Source organism: Ursus arctos, unplaced genomic scaffold, assembly GCF_023065955.2.
Source record: "Ursus arctos isolate Adak ecotype North America unplaced genomic scaffold, UrsArc2.0 scaffold_21, whole genome shotgun sequence".
Lineage (NCBI taxonomy): Eukaryota > Metazoa > Chordata > Mammalia > Carnivora > Ursidae > Ursus > Ursus arctos.
Window position 1 is genome coordinate 30,374,451 of NW_026622886.1, and position 20,001 is coordinate 30,394,451.

The following is a 20,001-nucleotide window of genomic DNA, read 5'->3' on the forward strand; positions in this document are numbered from 1 at the left end:
AACAGGAAAAAAGGAACTAAAAACATTATTTGTATGAGTAGCTACACTGAATAAGAAAACAGAAACAATATTAAGGAAAGTATAATAAAGAGTCAAAAATGTTTTAGTAGTTTTCAAAAGGAACTCTAAGTCAGTTACTTAGCAATTTAATTGAACCATATTCAAATGTAATCAAGTATCTACTACTCTTGATGGAGTAGTCTTACTGATTATTTCCTTTGATAAAGCTTCCTATCGATTTAATCACCTGAAGTTTAATTTATGTAAAATAATTGAAAGTGAGAGAATCCTTCCATCTTTATTAAATTTGGTCTTTGAAGAATGTCCACATAACAGAAACAAATATTGGCTTCTGTTATATATAATTTCAGGAACGGAAGACTCATCATCTTTGTCAGCTGTTACAAATCTCCCTAACCACACACATAAACACCACACACACACACAAATACACGCATTATCATTTTTTAACCCCTGGCGAATCCTAGATTAAGTCCCTCTGATATCTTGTTGTGTAGTCCATAGTTATTATAATATTGAATTTAAGAAACCATCTAAGAAATGACCCACTTATCCTCCACATGGGGAGACACAGGCAACAAACCTAACAGCTCACTGGGAGTCATGGCAATAATTCTAGGACTCAACCAGGAAGTCACATTTTCTGCTCTCCAGAAGGTTATACTTTCTCTTACTTTGAGGAGGGGAACTTCCTGTCTTCTACTTCTTCAGGGTAGAGATTACAGAGCAATAATCCATCAGTTAGTTGTTTCTTTATCCAGGAGCCAAAGGGCAGCAGCCTGCGTCCTTCTTACACTTTTAAAACACTGTGCTGTGGACTCAGCATCTTGCTGAGAATCTCAGTGTCACCCCCAACCCAAGAGTGGTTATTTTTGGTACCCTAAATTTTAACCTTGTTTGTAATCACACTACATCATAATCTAACACGATGGCTTCCAGAAAAAAAACTCCCAGTTTTTGTGAAAATGTTCTTGATATCCCCACGCTATCATGTATTCCATTCTTCTGCTCCACTGTTCAGTCGTTGGACTGGGGCCTTGATTTCCTACTTTGTCTTTAAGTAAGATCATAAAAACTGGATAGTTACTATGTATGTAGGTATCTCTAGTCTCATTAGATAGCAAGATAGGCCACTCAATTTAAAAAACAAGCTTAGTAAATTGACAGATAAATGGGCTTTGCATTTCATTGGTCATACCAGTATAGAATTTCTTTAATTTTACAATACGGAGAGAGAGATAAGTTCCTCAACAGATGAGAAAAGTGACTACCCAATATTTTCCTTTAAATAAAAGAGTTTTCAAGAATATGCTTTTACATAGACAGTAAGAACATGAAGAGGACACTATAGATTTAGAAACAGGCATGAAGGGTGTCTGGGTGGCTCAGTTAGTTAAGCATCCAACTACAGCTCAGGTCATGATCTCAGGGTCCTGGGATCAAGCACTGCTTTGGACTCCCTGCTCAGGAGGAAGTCTACTTGTCCCTCTCCCTTTGCCCCATCCTGTGCCCCCCCCACCCATGCCCCCTCTCTCGCGCAAATAAATAAATAAATCTTCAAAAAAAATAAGCATGAGATCAGAAAGTTGTTTCCCTTTAATGCTGAGTTATGCTGATAATTATCTCTAATAAACATGAATGGGCAATGTGACAGGAATAATCAGTGGCTGAGAGAGAGATTGTTTGCATCAATCTGAATTGATAGCATTTACCTGATTGAGGGTAGATAGTAATGAAGCATTTCAATCTGATTAAACTTTCTGAGCTTTTCTTCCCCTTTTGAAACTTGGATTTTTTTTTTATAGGATTTGATTTGAAGGATATGGAAATACAAAGGCAGATTTTTGTCATGCCTAAGGACAGGTTAATAATGGATTCAGATTCACATCATCTTCCATGTTGATAAAGCTGACCTACTTTTTCTTCAAGAGACAAAATGTCTTCTGAAATATTTTCACATAAAATATGTTGCATTTTGGTGTCTTTCTTCTTGCGTTCTATAATTAAACCTGGCATATCACTTCCAAAAGTTAAATGAAGTTTAGTTCATTTTCAGGTCTGGGCTATGCAATGAGTTAGCATCTCTGCTTCTTGAGACAAGTGGCATTTGCTGCTTTGCCTGCCAGAGAATTTTTCTGACAGTAGTGATAATGATGCAGATGTTTTTCTTTGTAGGGATCTTCCAACAATATCCCTAATGAAAACACATGCCTACTTTCTGACGAATAAAAACAATCATTTTTGAAAGCAAGAAAATTCAAATGCCTTCATCCTAAGATGGCCAGTGTCAACAGTCCATTATTTTTCTCCACATCATTTTTGCTGTGTTCTGTTGCAGCAATAAAGTGATTCTTTTCTTTTACTTTTTTTTTTTTTTCTGGCTTTGAGATGAACCAACTTTACAAAGTCTTATGCAGGCTTCAAGTGGAGTGGGGGTATTTAAAGCAGTGCAGGTGTAATTAGAGCATAGGGTTCAAGCCTTGTGAATTGGCTCTTAAAATTGATTTGCCATGTCATCTTGAACGTTAGGTCCAGGTGAGCTGATTTGGTTTCAAGAAAGAAAGAAATACAGTTGCTGTCAGTCTTAGGTCCTTCAATTTAGGAATGTAACTTGGGTTTTTGGGATTTATATAAATGAAAATAATGAAAGACCTGTGTAGATAATCTTTAACAAATTCTTTGATAGGTATAGTTGATATATAATTGAACATACCTTTTCACATTGAAAAAAATTTGAAATTTTGCAAAAATGCAGCTGAGATTTCACAAAACCGAACTCTAGATATACTTTTGGGTTAAGTGGATGTTTGCTGCTCCACTTTCCTCAAAGGACCATTTTACTATGTTCCAAAAAACAAGCCTTTCATCAGCTTTTAAAAAAGAATTTCCAGTTAATATGCACGAGAGATGTCCTTACACTATTCATTTTTTAAAATGTTATTTTATTGTTGTAAGAACACTTTACCTGAGATATAGCCTCTTAACAAATTGTTAAGTGTACAATGCAGTAATTTTGACCATAGGTACAATGTTGTACAACAGGTCTCTAGAACTTATCTTGCTTACTTGAAACTTTATGCCCCTTGTTTAGTAATTTGCCATTGCTCCATTCCCCCAGCCCCTAGGCCACTCTTTGATTCTATTAATTTGATTATTTTACATCACTCACATAAGTGGTATCATGCAGTATTTGTCTTTCTGTAACTAGCTTATTTCATTTAGCTTAAACAGAGGACAACACATGTTGGTCAGGATGTGGAGAGATTAGAACCCTTACACATGGTTGGTAGAGATGCAAAATGGTGCAGTTGTTTTGGAAAACAGTATGCAGTTTCCTCCGAAAGTTAAAAATAGAACTACCGTATAATCTAGCAGTCACACTTCTGAGTATTTATCCAGAAGAACTGAAATCAAGATCTCGAAAAGGGGGGCGCCTGGGTGGCACAGCGGTTAAGCGTCTGCCTTCGGCTCAGGGCGTGATCCCGTCGTTATGGGATCGAGCCCCACATCAGGCTCCTCCGCTATGAGCCTGCTTCTTCCTCTCCCACTCCCCCTGCTTGTGTTCCCTCTCTCGCTAGCTGTCTCTATCTCTGTCGAATAAATAAATAAAATCTTAAAAAAAAAAAAAAAAAAGATCTCGAAAAGGTACGCGTGCCCTGAAAGTCATGACTGCTTATTCCACAGCCTCAGTGCAAGCCTGACCCATACCACTAGATGGGATACAGAATGGAATAAAGACCAGAGATATCTCTTGCATCCATTGCTTGGTCATTAAAAAATACAGAATTTTAAATTTACTTGTCTGTGTTAAGGGAACTATGTCAAAATGCCACATCTGATGGGTCACATCAAAATAGTCTCGTTTTCGAAATTATTTACCACGAGGGGAGCTATTTTGAACCTCCTTTCTCTCCTTCTTGGTTGAATGAGCCATTGTGGTCATAGGACATATAAGTAAAAAGCTCATCAGAATAGAGGAGGAGGGCCCAGAGCAGTCTAATTCAAGTCAAATAAATCCTGCCATTAGTAGCAACTTGGTTAAGTTTGTATGCACCTATGGCTAAGTGATTTTGTTCTCTTTCTCTTATCTTGGAGAGGACACGTTGCCCTTTTGTATGACCAGCCTTAGAACATTTTTAGGCTCTACCTTCATAAACAGAGTATGTTTAATTATGTGTGCTTACCTGCTCTACTTCAATTACCTTTTTAATCTAACAAGAAAATGGAGAACAAAATCATTTCTGTGTGTCTATTTAGCCCTTGAATGAATGAGCTTGAAATAGGACTTTAACTCTGTTAGAGTTCTTAAGCAGCAGCTTTAAAATCCCTTTCATTTCCTTCCTCTCTCTTTTTATCAAACCTGCACATGTTTAAGAGCTAGGGGTCGTCTTTGATGACAAATTAGAACTTAGCGATTGTTTTATGCACTTTATGAGATTAATTGAACAGAGCCAAGCCTGATGCCTTGAACAGAAGCTGAATTTAATAGAGCACATCAGAGAAGAGGAAATGGAAAACTCCTGTCCATGCAGAGGGTAGTCTGGTGTTTTGGTAATGGTGAGCTGGGACAGTGTCAGGAAAGGCAAGCCTGTTCTGATACTGTTCATTTTGTAGCTTCTTAAATGAATTATCCTCATCCCATCAATCTTCATTATTTGGGGATGCTGTATTTATGAATTCACTTATTTGCTAAAATTTATTTTGTGATCGTTCTTGAATATGTGCAGAGTTGTGAAAAATGTGAATCGCCCAGTGAGCACCCTTATGTTCCTGGCTGAAAATAAACAAGGCAGCACTCCACCTTTCAGCTCTTATACCATATACAAGTATTCTTTTTGTGGTCTATTTAGTTTTATGTTTATTTCATTTTTGTATTTTTTGTGGGTGATCTTGCTGTTTGCATTGGCCTCCAAGCATAGTGTTGAAGGGCTGGCCAGTGTTACGTGGGCTTACGTGCAAGAAGGCTGTGATGTGCCTTACAGGAGAAAGCTCTTACTAGATTAACTTCATTCGGGCGTAAGTTATAGTGCTGTTGGCCTTGAGTTCAATGTTTATGATCAAAAATTTTTATTGAATAAAGTGTGTCTTTAAACAAAAACACACATAAAACAAGTTAATAAATTGATTGGTTGATGGGAATGTTGTGACCAGAGGCTAATAGGAACCTAACCCTGTATTTCCCTAGGAACAATGGCTCAGTATTGGCTAATTCAGCATTTGCAGAGACTTTATAGACCATAACTACTGGAAGTCACAAGAATTAGTTGTAGTGCTCATTTTCAATATAATCATTCAAGAGGAGAGATCAGGCCTAGGAATGCAATTAATATCTAGAAATATATAATTACAATATAAAGATTCATGATTTATCATTTTCCAAGATACTTAGAAATTATGATGAAACTATTTTTATTATAAGTTTCACAGAGATCACCAAAATGTGTCTCACAGTAAAGTTAGTGTAAGCTCAGAGACTTGGTCAGAGCTTTGACAGTTATCACATCTGCCATCTGATAACTTTTTTGGAAAAGAACCAAATCTTCTACTTCTCTATTTTGAAGATTTATTTCAAGGACTACACAACTCCTATCTCAAAGTGTTTAAATGGTGAATTAGCACACACTTTAAAACTGTTTTCTAAGTAGCAGGAGGAGCCATGGAACATTTAGAAAAATCAGTGATTATGCAATAATTTTGTATTAGAACCCAGACCAAAACTCAGGATTCTTTTTTGTTCATTTTTCAACATGTATCTGTAACCTCTCCTATTCTGAAACTTCATTTATTAAACAATATTTTTTGGTCATAACCTAATTTCAGAAATACCTGTTTTGGTAATTTTCTTACTTGTTATGGGAAATTTTATCTATAGCAAGAATTGCTTCCTGTAGTAAGTATAAGAAAACTTTGTTTCTGTACATCACCGGAATTGGCAGGAGGTACAGATGGAAAATTACTAAAAATAATTTGTTAATATATTCTCTTTTTATTCAACTGTCTGTAACCCAGTTTTAACGTCATTAAATTTTCAAGTAATCAAATAGAAAGACAAAAGGAAAACAAAACAAAGGTAATTAGTAGATTACAAAAGTAAGTCACACCATCTGATCCCAATTTTTTTTTGCATTAGCAACAAACTTTTATGGTTTAAAAATCTTATGTCTGTCACCAATAAGATTTTTTCTAATTCACACTTTTTTATGACAATCAGGACCCACTCACTACCTAACATGGTTTTGCCACTAGGATTCTGATGAGTAATGATCATGTATACAATCTGCTTTTGTGTTTTAATGAGCTGGCTATGATCTAATTGGTAAAATGCTGAGTTTAATTTTATATGCTATATTTTTATAGCATAAAGACTTAAAGAAAATCAGGTTAAGTCTAATGCATATTTCTCAGTGAATATACTGTAATCAATTAGGAAGTAATTATAGTCCATTTCTCTTTTCTATCAGCCCTATCCCATTTCTTCCATTTTTTAACAGACTTCTAGTTATAAGTAAATGGGTCTGTGTTTTCTTGAGTCTATCTGAACATAAGAGAGAAGAGGTAGGAATGAATAAGTATCAAGTATATAAACTACAGCAAAAATGGTAATTGATAAACTCTATCACATGGACGGATAATAAGATCTATACGCAGGACATAGAGTGCCTTTTATTTTTCTATCATCTTTCCATAAATACATTATGGAACATTATAAGATTAAACATGATGGCACCATTAAAATAATGTGAAAGAGAATTTAATACATGAGGAAAACATCCCCAATATTTTAAGTAAAACATCAGATAAAAAAATATAGTGACTGAATTGATGTTGATTTTTAAAATTGAACAAATAAAACAGACTAGAAATAAATCTCCCAAAATGTTAACAGTGGTTGTATCCTAATATGGAATTATAAATTATTTTAATTTTTTGCTTGTACAGTTCTATATTGTACAAATTTTCTGTAATGTATACAAATTACATTTGCTGTCAAGTCACTTTTTAAAAATGTATTTCTTTGTATTGTTTTTCTCCTGGATATATTTCACTGGAAAAGGCATATATATGAGTTATTTAAGTCCAAAAAAGATGCGTTGGCTCCATTGGTTAAATATAAGACTTAGGCTCAGCTTATAAATCACATAAGTAGATTTTAGAGCCAGCCCCTCAAGACCCCATCTTCTCACTCTAAATTTCTCCTAGAGGATAACAGGTTCACAAAGGGCTTCATTTGCCAACTAAGTAGATAACTCACAGATTGTATCTTACAGTCTATATTCTTCCTCTGATCTTCAGATCCACATATCTAGCCGTCTACTGAACATCTCTTGGCTATCACAAGACAACTCAAACAATATCATCCAAAGTCAAACAGGTTATCCTACGTCCCTGCCCACACCTCCAAGCTGGACCTCTTCCTATCTTTTCTCACCCAGAGCCTACCAACACCAAGTTCCTTCAGTCTCCTCCTGAATGGTATTCACTATTTTGCTCTAAATTTTTTCCAACATTCCTTGCCAACCAGACTCTAATAGTCTCTTTTTCAACTGCAGTCCCTTTATGATGTCCCAAATATTGTGTGGGACATAATTAAACTAAAAATCTACCCATTGTCTGAAATTCCAATTTAATCAGGCATCCTGTATTTTTACTGCTACCTCTGGAAACCTGTTATTAGCCATAATAATTTTCATTCAATCAACTGAATAATCAGGTTGGTTTTTAAAACCGAGCTAAATTTGTCTTTAGTGTTTACTTATTAGTTCATGTGACTCCTGTGACAATGACCATGTACACTGAATTGACCCAAAATGATTAGTTCATTGACCACATAAAGACCTATTTTAAAGAAGTAGAAATGGATTTTACAACACTTGCAATATTTTAAGTACATTGGTAAATTTTAAATTTTAAAATTGCTCCCAGTGAGCAATTGTCTAGTGTTTTGGGATCTTTTGTGAGATTTCACATCATCTTAATCCAATCAGTAAAATGAGACAAATTTTTAAGCCCAAACCTCATTTGAATTTTACCCCAAATAAGCAAATAGAGATAATCCAGTCCCTTTGAATGGTGTTACACTAATTGGATATGACATGTTCCCAACATTTTGCTCAGGCATTTCCTGTCACAGAGGACTCTGGCTGTGTAACAAGGACAGGATGGGAACAGCTGCCTTGAGGGAATTCTTTTTTAGACAACCATAAGGAAAGAGATTTCTCCCTGGTGGCTTGGCCACCTGCCATGTGGACCCTGTGGAAATGCTGTTATTTATGATCTCACTTTTTTTCCTGCAGTTATTAAATGATTTGTACAAAGCACTTAATTTGTCTTACCTTATGAAAGTTGTATGTGTAAAGAACCCACTAGGAAATATAAACCAATCATAAAAATAAGTAGAGAAATTAATAGTTAATGACACAGTTTTTTTTAAATTATAGCCATTCCTCAGTTTTATAGCCTCACAACTAATTATTGTACTTTTATATAACAGAATAATTCGTTGCAAAACTATAAAACTGAACAAAGTATTTTCTCTTCCCTTTGTAAAATTAAGTATAAGTATAGTCATTTTAATTCATTTAAAACAAGTGATATAAATAGCCTCTGGAAATTTCAAAACGGATAGAGATTTGAGGACTGTGTTATGTAACATGCCAATAGTTTTGAGGCTTTCCTACTGAATCCCTACAAAACCAAAAACAAGTTAGAGGGAGCATTTAACCCTCCTTAGTAAGTGATCCCAGAATACCCTCCTTAAGGGTCCTCTCATCCCTCCCACATCAGTTAGGCTGGGGAGTGCTGGAGAACTTTCTTAATGTGTTCTTCTCGTTAAAGTTAACCTATAAACAGCATTTCAGGAAAACTCCTAGTTCCGTTGTAACTTGGCTAGGCAGATGGGTAGATATTTAAAGGCATCATTTTGTCCAAAATATTCTTCATCTTCATCTAACTCTAAGCATTGGAGATCACTTGCAATTTGAGGCTATATTTTCTTTCAGTAGAGTAATACTATTTTCACACAAACCCTCTAAGACACAGGATTGGTCACAAATTATGGACCCTTTCAATTCAGCTTTTCTACTGCTGTAGTCTACTTAGTGTCCTTTGAAGAAAGTCATAGATGGCATGTATCACATTGTAGCAGAAAGTCTGAGTCAGGTAGTTGAACTTGGACATACACAAGTGGATTGTGAGAGATAGACCTGAAGTTTCAGTGCTGTTAAAATGCTTTCATAGCCAGTGGGCCCAGGAGAGCTCAAATCCTCTTCTGCATTTCACCCTTCCATCTCGGGGAGTTACCAACCAAGGAAGCTAGATGAAAAGGACCAAAACCGAATAGGAAACACATTACCACTTTGTTAATTGCATGGCAAGTACCCAAATCCTCTCTAGTGCAGCTCTGTCTGGTAAAATATAGATTGGATAATGAAGCTTGGGCCCAGACACCTCAGTAAACCCCCCTTTTCTCCAGTCTGAATCTGAGATGTCTGGTTAGGCCTAAGAAAGTAAACAATAAAACAACAGGACCAGCTACTTCTGCCCCAAGTGGGCAACTCCTGCCTGATTTCTTGTGACATGGATACAGAAAGGGATGAAGGTGTGTCTCATGACAGCTGAGCTTTTAGAAACACGATCAGTACCACTAGTAAAACCATGGCCTAATACAGTTCCTGCTTGCTGACCAATCACGCGAGCAAGGGGTCTTCCTTCCCTGTGGCTACTGGGACAAAAAGTAAACAGATATGCAGAAGCTAACATGGGGGAGGGAGAGTGAGAAGTTTTTAGTCCCAAAATGTCATATTTGTTTTCAATCTTCAGATTCAGTGTTTTTTGTTTGTTTATTTTTGCTTTTAATTATAGGTAATGCCATCCTGTTGATGATGCCTTAGTTGTCAGCTGTGTCTTGGCAGGAGACAAGTGAAGCCTGAGGCTCTGTAGGAAAGCTGATTTGCTTCTGGAGAACAATAGCTGTATTGGCGAGTGTTAACTGAGGTTTCTCCTTCAGTGCTAGAAGGAAGTGCTCTCTTTCAAAGGCATTTACTATATACTGCATCGGCATGGTTGAACAAAACAGTAAAGAAGTTATGAGGCATACTGCCTAAAAAAAGGTATTTTGTGTCCTTTGTGACTAAAAACTGAAAGAGTCCATTTATCTTCCCCTTCCTGGTTTGAGGACATAAAGAGTATTTTGCACGTCACAGTTGTCACTGAACCAAGGAAGAATGCTTCTACTTCAAGGCCCATTTCTGGAACCAATGTCAGTCGCCATATTGATTATTCCAGCAGTACCATCAAATGTCTGCCTTAATGACTGAACCCTCTTTTGCAAATCATTTCAACCTAATAGAGATGTATTGTCCTTTACTTCTTTATACCTGTCAATATTTTTCTTGTCCAGTGGGTGGCATATTTTCATCAAAGTTGATGGCTATAGAAAGCTGTAGACAAAGACATTACTCTGGAAATTTTATCCTTCTTGGACTTTCACAGGATTGATTTGAGCTTTGATAGTCTGATTGTAGCAGACATGACTTGTAACCAGTATGTGTCATTTTCTTTTCTTTTTGCAAACAATGGTTGGTTGGTTCTAGACATTAAGTTTTATACCTTAAATTCCTTAGTTTATGGGAATTCTGATGCTGCAATTTTGAACGAAATGTTTCACAGCTACAAAAGCATATGAAAACTATATATGAGAGATACATAGATAGTTATAGTTCTAATTATATAACATTTATTTATGGTTGGCATTTTTCAAAAATGCAAGAAAAACTCAAGGAAAGATTAGGTATTTTTGAACTATCTCTTCCTTAATAGATGAACCAATTTTCAGTTGATCTGGAAATATTTCTACAAAACCTCTTAAAATAAGCGGATTGTATTTTCAGTAACATAAGCTCTATCTCTATTTTATTTTAGGCGTATGAAGAATAGTGTACACATTCACATCAGGGCACTTGATTTTTTTTTTTTTTTTTTTTTGCATGCATGGACTCCACTCCACTAGATGCAATTAAATTTAGAGCCACAGATTCATTTTAAATACCTCCCCTGCCTAAAATCTGCTTTCAGAAAACCTTCCATATTTTTATTATATTATGATAGCTATATTGTGACTTAATATTGTGAATGTTGTCCAACTACCCAGGTGGCCTATAATTATAAAAGGATATGGAAAGGGGTCAGTCTTTGCTTTTAATATTATTAGAATATTTAAATATTTTGAAATCAAGATACCATATCAAATAACTTTCTTTTATTCAACTCTTATCTAAGTTTCCAAATCTGAAAAATCAAGAAAACAGCTAAAAATTATAAATACAGGTACAGATATCAGTCTTAATACTTTTATTGGCTTTTTCTTATTCTCAAAATGTACGTTCTTGCTTGCTTTTTAAATAAAAACTATACATTTAACAAGTCTTAATGAACACTCTAATGTGGTGGGATTTGGACCATATCATTTTCCCATTTGGACTTTGTTTCTCATTAATTTGCTCTACTAATCCTGATCATTTGTCTTTCTACTTTTTTTTCCCTCTTGAGGTACCTTGCTCTAATGTAATTTTCATTTTTCACGATGCTGCTGAAAGGTTTATTTCTTTTTTCCAGCCAATGATATAGAGGAGTGTATTTAATCCTAATTGTAATTCTGTTGACATTTTAGGAGCCAGCCTGTTCATAATGAGGGACTACAAAATCTCGGCAGCATCCTGTACTTGAAAGAAATGTTACCATCCGTTAAAGTATCTATTGCTTTCCACATTTATAAACTTTAAGGCATGGGAACTAATGTCATCTTTTTATTCTATTAAAAACTTTAAATATATGTAGGTCTTTGTATTTCAAAGCACTTGCTTTTAATTTCCAAAGTCGTGATGAAATTTCAGAATATTTTCATCTCAAAATATTTTCTGCTTTTTAAAAATCTGGGTTTATGCAAGTATAATTTACACAGGGGAATAACATTTCCTCTTTTTGGTGTACGATTCTAGGAGTTTTAATTGTCCCATGCAATCACATGATCATCACCATTATCAAGATCTAGGACTTCCAACACCCCCAAAATTTCTTCATGCCCGGTACGCAACTCGTTCCCACCCCCAGCTTCTGGTAACTTTGATCTATTTTCTGTTCCTGTTATTTTGCCTTTCCCAGAGCGTCATATAAATGAAATAGTCTTGGAGTCTGACCTCTTTCACTCAAGCAACACCCATTTGAGATTCATCCACATCATTGCATGTATGGGTAGTTTCTTCCTTTTTATTGCCAAGCAGTATTCCATTGTATAGATGTATTTCCATTTAATTATTCATCCACAGTTGAAGGCTATTTGAATTGTTCCCAGTCTGTGTTGATTATGAATAGAGCTGCTATAAGTATTTGCATACCATTTTTGTATGAATATACATTTTTATTTATCTTGGACAAATAGCTAGAAGTAAAGAAGGGAATTTTAAGATAAGTGTAGGCTTAACTTTACAGAAAACTGTTATCCTGTTTTCTCAAGTGGCTGTGCCATTTGGCATTCTGACCAGCAATGTACAAGAGTTCTGGTTGTTCAACATTCTTGCCCATACGAGGTGGTGTCAATTTTTTAAAAAATCTAGACATGTTAAAAGAGTGTAGATGTATTTAATTATGGTTTTAATTTGAATTTTCCTAGTGACTAATGATACTGAGTATCTTTGATGATGAGTATCTTTTCATATTTGCCACCCATAGATCTTCCTTGATGACATGCCTATTCAAAGAGTTTATCCAATTTTTAATTGGATTGTTTTCTTATTATTGACTTTTGAAAGTTCTTTATATATTCCAGATATGAAGGCTTTATCAGATACATGTTTTGCAAACATTTTCTCCAGTCAAATTGTTTTTTCATTTTCTTAGCAAAGTTTTCCTAAGAGTTAGTTGTCTACGTTTTTAAACTACATTTTATTCTATCCTCTCTGTTTCTAAACCCTGACATTAACAAATTTGCATTAATTTTTAATGAACAAATTATATAACTCTTGGAATTGGAGGGGACTCAAAGAAAACAGACTCTAAAGATAGCACAGTTTTGTGTAATATTTATTTGAATAATATAGCAATCAGGAATTCTCTTGGCTGAAAGTAGCAGAAAATCCAACTTCAGTGGCTTAAACAAATAAGACTATTTTTCTTCATTACAAGGTGAGAGATGAAGGCAGTTGCTTGCAGTGTTTCAGGAGCTCCTTATAACCGGAGTTGGTATCTCTACTTTTTCGTGGCCTTTCTCTTGCAGTGGTAGGCTGGTACTACAGCTGATGATATTCACACTCAGGACAAGAAGTAGAGAAGGAAAAAAGGATAGCACTTGTACCAAGAGAACAACACTTTCCCGGAAGCCTCTCCCCTACTTCCAATTAAATTCTTATTGGACAGAACTGGGTCCTATGATGAGGCAATGCTGGGAGGAGGAGGTTGAAGATGGGAGCTAGATAAGGAGAGCCAACCCAGTATCTGCCTCACACAGCAATTTTAAAATAACACCAAAATTCAAAAGACAGTAAAACTGTAAGAGCAGAAGAGAACAATCAAAATCTAATTTCGAATTCAAGGTGTTTTCCACGCTTGCTGGCCAAGCAGCTAAATTCTAAAAGCATAGTTTCAGTTGCATCTTCGGCACGCACATAATAATACTAATAGAAATGTAGTAGCTATTATCATAAGAATTTAACGACAATAATGGGTTATGGTCTATGAAGCCACATATTTTATCCTCTTTGACTGCCTCTTGAAGATAGGGTTTTATGTAGATGCATAGATAGTAGATCTCTTGAAGTCACAAAGAAGAGAGACCCAGGACGAGAAACTCATGATATGGGTTTGTCAGCCCTTCCCTACCTCTCTGTACCACTCAGAGTTTTCAAGACCAAGAAGAATGATTCAATGTAAAGTGTATATTTTGACATTGTCTACATAACCTGTGTATACATGAAAACTCAAAGGCAAAAATCCCATCGCAGTAGAATGTTATCTGTTCAGCTTAACATATCTATATGGTAATTCTGTTGTAAACTTGATAAATAAATAGGAGTAAAAGAGAAACTTGTACTTCATTTGTACTTGCTATTGTCTCAGTGATAAAATTTCCATCCAGAAAAAGTAGTCTATTTGCTTGTTAATATAAAGAAAAGTAAAAGTAAATTATTTATTTAAAAAATTTTCAAGAGCCCTTCTACAGTGAAAGTTTACGTTCATTCAAAGTCTTAGAAAGAGCCATTAATTTTTTTTTTCCTTCATATTTTGGCCCAGGTGCCTAACACTCTGACTGGAGTAACTCTTAAATGATTGTTAGCTGAGTGAATGACTAAACGCACTTTCTGAATCAACTGACTGCAACCCCATCACCTTAATTGAATTGATCTGTATTTGTAAATTTTCAAGAGCTTGGAATAAGTTCCAGATATTCAAAATGCTACTGAATCTAGTGAGACTTATTCAAAGTTAGTAAATTACTGATACAAAAATGTAAGCTAAAACCCTGTACAAGAGTTTCTATAAATCACTTGACTTTCAGTAGGAAAATTAAACCCATCTTACCCAAATGGAAAGTGCTTAGAAATGCTGTAGCTGAAATTGTCCAGAAATTTGGAGACCCAACTGATTCTGGAAACTGTAAGCCCCACTGTCCCTGGTTGAAGCTCGTGCAACCATTTTCTGTTTTCCCTTTAAGAATTCTCTCAGGGCATCTGGTAAAATATTTTAGCTTTCTATAACAACTTCCTTTGAAGTTCTATAAATATCTGTACAATTGTCTTTGAAAAGTAAGATAGGTAGGGATACATTTTGTCCCCAGAACATGATGAACCAAGTAACTTTCATAAGGCAACATAGCTAATGGAAATAGAACTAATATCTCCCAGTTTTGACTTGACGCTCTACCTAGACCATGTCAGCCAGTGTTTCAAAACCAACTGATCAGAATCTGTGGTGCTTTATGGAAGGAAGAAAAGACTAACAATGTAGTATTTGACTTCTTTTCTTTGAATCTTAGTGTATTACAATCATAAAAGACAATTAAAAAGGCTATTTCACGGGGGCACCTGGGTGGCTCAGTTGGTTGGGCATCTGCCTTGGGCTCAGGTCATGATCTCAGGGTCCCAAAATTGAGCCCCCATCTGCTCCCTGCTCAGCAGAGAGCCTGCTTCTCCCTCTTCCTCTGCCCCTCCCCTCCTTGTGCTCTCTGTCACACGTGCCCTCTCTCTCTCAAATAAATAAGTAAAATATTTTTTAAAAAGTGCTATTTCACTTTTATTTGGAGTGCTGAATTTGTTGGTTTACAAATTGTATTATACATTTGCAGCTACCACTTGTGTAACGGTAGGCATCATATTAAACCTAGATGGCTTTATTCAAAATATAAATAAATACTGGTGACATCTCCAAGTTTTTGTTTCCCCAATGCTACCAAAATAAGAGTAGTCTGATGCTGTTTTAGTAAGAAAGCCTCATGTGGTTGAAGGAGGGAAGATTTTGGAGGCAATGAGATCTGAATCTCTGCACCAAGTCTGCTATTACCTGTGTGTCGTAGGCATGTTACCATCTCTGTGGCCGTTTCTTGTGCATAGAGTGCCTGAATCATAAGTTGTGAGCATCGAATGAACTTTCAGATACAAAATGCTGAGCATTACCCTGGCCTCGAGCAAGTCCTCATTAAATGCTCACCAGAATCATGATTATTTACTCCAAAAGATATTCGTTGAACAAGACCCTTTTATTTCTTTACAAGATCCTTCACCCAGTGCTACACCAGTGTCTTTTTATGGCCTACTGATTATTATGTATAAGAAGAAATGATTTCTTAGTTCCGGGTTTTTCAGTCTCAAGACTATTGCCATTTTGGCAGATGGTTCTTTGTTGTGGGGAAGCTGCTCTGTGCATTGTGGGGTAGTCAGCAGCGTCTCTGTCTTCTAATAATAGATGCCAATAGCACCATCCCCCTCCCCATTTGTGACAACCCAAAGTGTCTCCAGACATTGCCAAATAAATGTCTCCTAGGGGGCAAAAACAGCCCCAGCTGAGAACTACAGTCCTCCCTCAATTCTCTGTAAAGTGTGTTCATGGACTACCAGTCCTAGGAGATTCTTCCCTAAAGATCCCAGTGTCAAATAAGTTGGAAGCATTGAATATTAATAATAACAATAATAGTAGTAATAATAGTTAATTTTTAAAATAAACTTACTACATGCTACCAACTGTTCTCATCTTATTTAATCCTCTTGAGAGACCTAGACGTTCTTACAACTCTAAGGCTTATTTTTCAAATGAGAAAACTGAACCCCAGTGAAATCGAGTAACTGACGAGAACATAACAATGAAGACGCAGCGTCTGCAGGACCTCTGAGTTAGCTACACGTAGTGCTGCCTCTTGCACACTCCGCTTTTTAATTCCCAATTCAAATTCGAGTGTTAAAGATAACGATTCTTAAATTTTTATTTACTTTATTTTAGGAACTTACAAAATTAGTTTTTGTTTTCCTCAGTCATGACGACCTCCTAATTGTTTGCTGTTGATTGTCTTCACAACCATCCTTGGATGCTAGCAAAGGTAGCACTTTCCCTGGAAAAGATCACCAAAAGGACTCCAGACAAATGCAAATGGTTCAAAACTGAGGAGGGAGAGATTTTTCTGCTTGGATGAGGCCTGGAACAAGGAACAGAAAAATGATAATTGGGTCTTTTAGCATCGTGTTAAATAGGGATAAACAAGGGTCTGCCAGGTGAAGGGGCATTCCAAACAGAGCAAACCGCATATGCAAAGGAAGGTGTAATACCTTTGGGAAACAATGAAGGTAGAGGAAAACAAGTAGGGAAATGAAATTAGAGAAAAGGCTGGGTTCTGCATTATTGTAGAATTACTGTAGGCATTTGACTTTGCAACCTTTACTCTAAAAGTTGTAGACAGCCAAAAGCACAGTAGTGACATGGTCCAGTAGGTCCTTGACAATGAAAACTACAGTCGATAGTGTTTCATGGTGGGAGACCCAATGAAGACAGTAATGCAGAGCTTTGAGCAAGAGAGAATGAGTTAAGATAGAATGAAGGAGGGACGCCGGGTGGCTCAGTGGGTTAAGTGTCTGCCAGAGTCATGATCCTGGAGTCCTGGGATCCAGCCCCACACAGGGCTCTCTGCTCAGCAGGGAGCCTCTTTCTCCCTCTGGCCCTCATCCCTCACCCAGCTCATGCTCCCTCTCTCTCCCTCTCTCTCAAATAAATAAATAAAAATCTTTACAAAAGAAAAAGATAGAATGAAGGGATCAGATTTAAGAGAGATTATTAAAAAGAAAAGCAGAGTAAGGAGACTCTTGCTCTTAAATGGTCTGTAAGGTCAAATAAATAGAATTAATTTGTGGAGGAGATATCTCTACAAAACAATATGATGCACTTTCAAGGAAATAACGTGGAAACATATTAAGCAGCCCTTCTGGTAACGTGGAGAATTTGCATTAACAAGTCCCAGGCTGCACAAATGCTTTCCTGGAAAACTATTCCCTTCCCATTCAGATTTCTCACCAAAATTGTCTACCCCAGTTATTGAGTGAAATATAAGACTGAATGGTAGGTTCTAAATGCTGTCCCTGCCTTCCTAGGCCAGGCCACTTTGTCTTTTTCCTTCTAAACTTGCCACTTAGGAAAGATGAGTTGGCATTCATGGAGATTCAACCAAATGTATTTGAGAAATGATGAGCCAGCTAAGAAATGTCAGTTAGACGCAAGGCTCAAACTTTGGTCCATTAGTCAGCGAAAACAGTATGCTTTGTACAATATCATTCTGAGTCCAGATTTTACTTCTATTCTTTTTATTGCATTTAAACGTTAACATGAACCCATAGCTGATATGTTGCTCTCTGTTACTAGTTCTAAAAATCCCTTGCCTTACTTGTCCTTGCCCCTGAATACCATTTTATCATTTATATTTATGAATTATGAACATGAGTCATGAATGGTAACAGACATTCCAACAGGCAAGAAAAAGATATTGTCATCCCAGCTTTGTGGAATATTAATTTAGGAAACTAGTTTTTAAAGATTTTTATTTATTTAGTTTAGAGAAAGAGCGAGTGTGGGAGCGAGTGTGGGAGCAGACTCTGTGCTGATCTCTACCTCACGACCCTGAGATCATGACCCGAGCCGAAACCAGGAGTCGGACACTCAACCAACTGAGCCACCCTGGTGCCCTGAAAACTATTTTTAAGTATTACTTAGATTCAGGAAGTTAAGAAACACACACACATAATTTTTATCACATATTTGAGAGATAGAGCGATATGAAATGGTAAAAATTCTTACTGATAAAGTAGTTTGTATAAAACCAAATATAAGAGTTTTTATGTTTGATGAACATGGATAGCCAAATAATAAAAGTGTTTGCCTTCGCTGCTGCAACCCTCCCCCACCAAAAAATAGGAGGGATTTTTGGTCCTAATCACCAGGATAATCGATCCAGACCTATCTCACTTTGTGACAGAGAGCTTGTATTTTGTAATGAGAATTTATCATCCTATCTGCAGTGAAGGAATTGATATTCTTCATGTTCTTACCCATTCTTTTTTTTTATGTGAATGTTTTAGGTGTATCAGTATATGCATGAAACGATAACTGTTAATGGCTGTCCTGAATTCCGAGCCAGGGCCACAGCAAAGGTAAGGCTTGAGTAACTTTGAAAATACACTTGACCCCAGTGATCTAGTAATTGATTGTGCGCGTGTGTGTTTCAGGTATTCTCGTGTGTACACTGTAAGAGAATTTAGACATCAGTGGCAGCCCAGAGTCTAGAACCAGTACTACTTCCCAGGTAAAAATCCTAATGGAAAATTGAACGTTTCTGCTGCTTCTGTAGCTTAAGAAAGGAGAATGATTTCATTAAACTCACTAAACGTCCATTTGGCACAAGCAAATCTACTGGTTCATTGTATGAAATAATCCGTGGTTTTCTGACACATGCCTCTGATCCAAAAGAACGTGTTCCCTATTCAGTGCATGAAGATTTCTTTGCACAAGTCGAAAGATTTGACTTGAGTCAGACATGAAGAGAACTCACCTGAGACCCACTGACGCAGGATTCTTCCGTGTCTTCAGCGGAGCAGTGGGCAGCTTGCTGAAAGAATGTGACATTGACCTAGAGGGAAAGCCCATCACCTTTTGTGGTCGTGACCACATTCGCTCTTTAAAGACTCAAATCCAGAGATTGCAGAGAAATCTAAGGGAAATCTTACACTAATGGAAATCTTATAGCAATAGGATCATGAAATTATCTGAAAAATAGACCATTAGGAAACAGGAGTTTTAAACTAAGATCGCTGATGTAGTTCTTATTTTACAAACACAGAAGTGTTATAATAGATGCACAATGACTTGCTTTTTAAAAGCTCTTCTCTTTCTAATAATGTATAAGAAATAAGAACTGGTGAAAATAATCAGCATTTTCCATTTAATTCTTTTGTTTATATCACCTCGTTTGGTTTCTCTCCTGATTTTTTAGTTTTCATTCTGTAACTGAACACTGTAGATTTGTAAGTTGTTTTGTTTTGTTTTTTTAACCCCGGCAGAAGGAGGGTGTTATTATCATTACATCATGCTTTGCTTGTACTGAAGTGGTACTCACACAGGAAAATGATCCCTACATGGTTTAATTAAGGGGAAAGTGAATTATGTTGTGTTTTACCATTCTCATTTCTTATTCATGTAGAACAGCAGGATAGCAGCATAATGTTGCAATAGCACAATATTTTCTGGTTGTTTCTGGGCTGTCTGCATTGCATCCATGTCAGCCATTAAAATCTATGCATGACGACAAGGTTTGCATGAGCAAATGCATGTAGCTAAAAACAAGCCATTATTTCCATATCATTCACTCAATTTCATGAAATGCAGACAGTAGCATAATGCTCAATTGATGTGATAATGCTGTGTGTGGAAAAGAATGTCCAGTAGTTGGCAATCAATATT

At 36.4% G+C, this 20,001-nt stretch overlaps 1 protein-coding gene across 2 annotated transcripts in view; it reads left to right on the top strand.

Moving 5' to 3' along the window:
* Nucleotides 1-20,001, top strand: part of LIN7A (lin-7 homolog A, crumbs cell polarity complex component) — a 122,280-nt gene that overhangs the window by 62,893 nt on the left and 39,386 nt on the right. For both annotated transcript variants that reach the window (XM_057316357.1, XM_026499960.4), the window contains exon 3: nucleotides 18,624-18,695. In XM_057316357.1, the coding sequence (XP_057172340.1) occupies nucleotides 18,624-18,695 (72 nt within the window). The remainder of the gene's footprint in view (nucleotides 1-18,623; nucleotides 18,696-20,001) is intronic.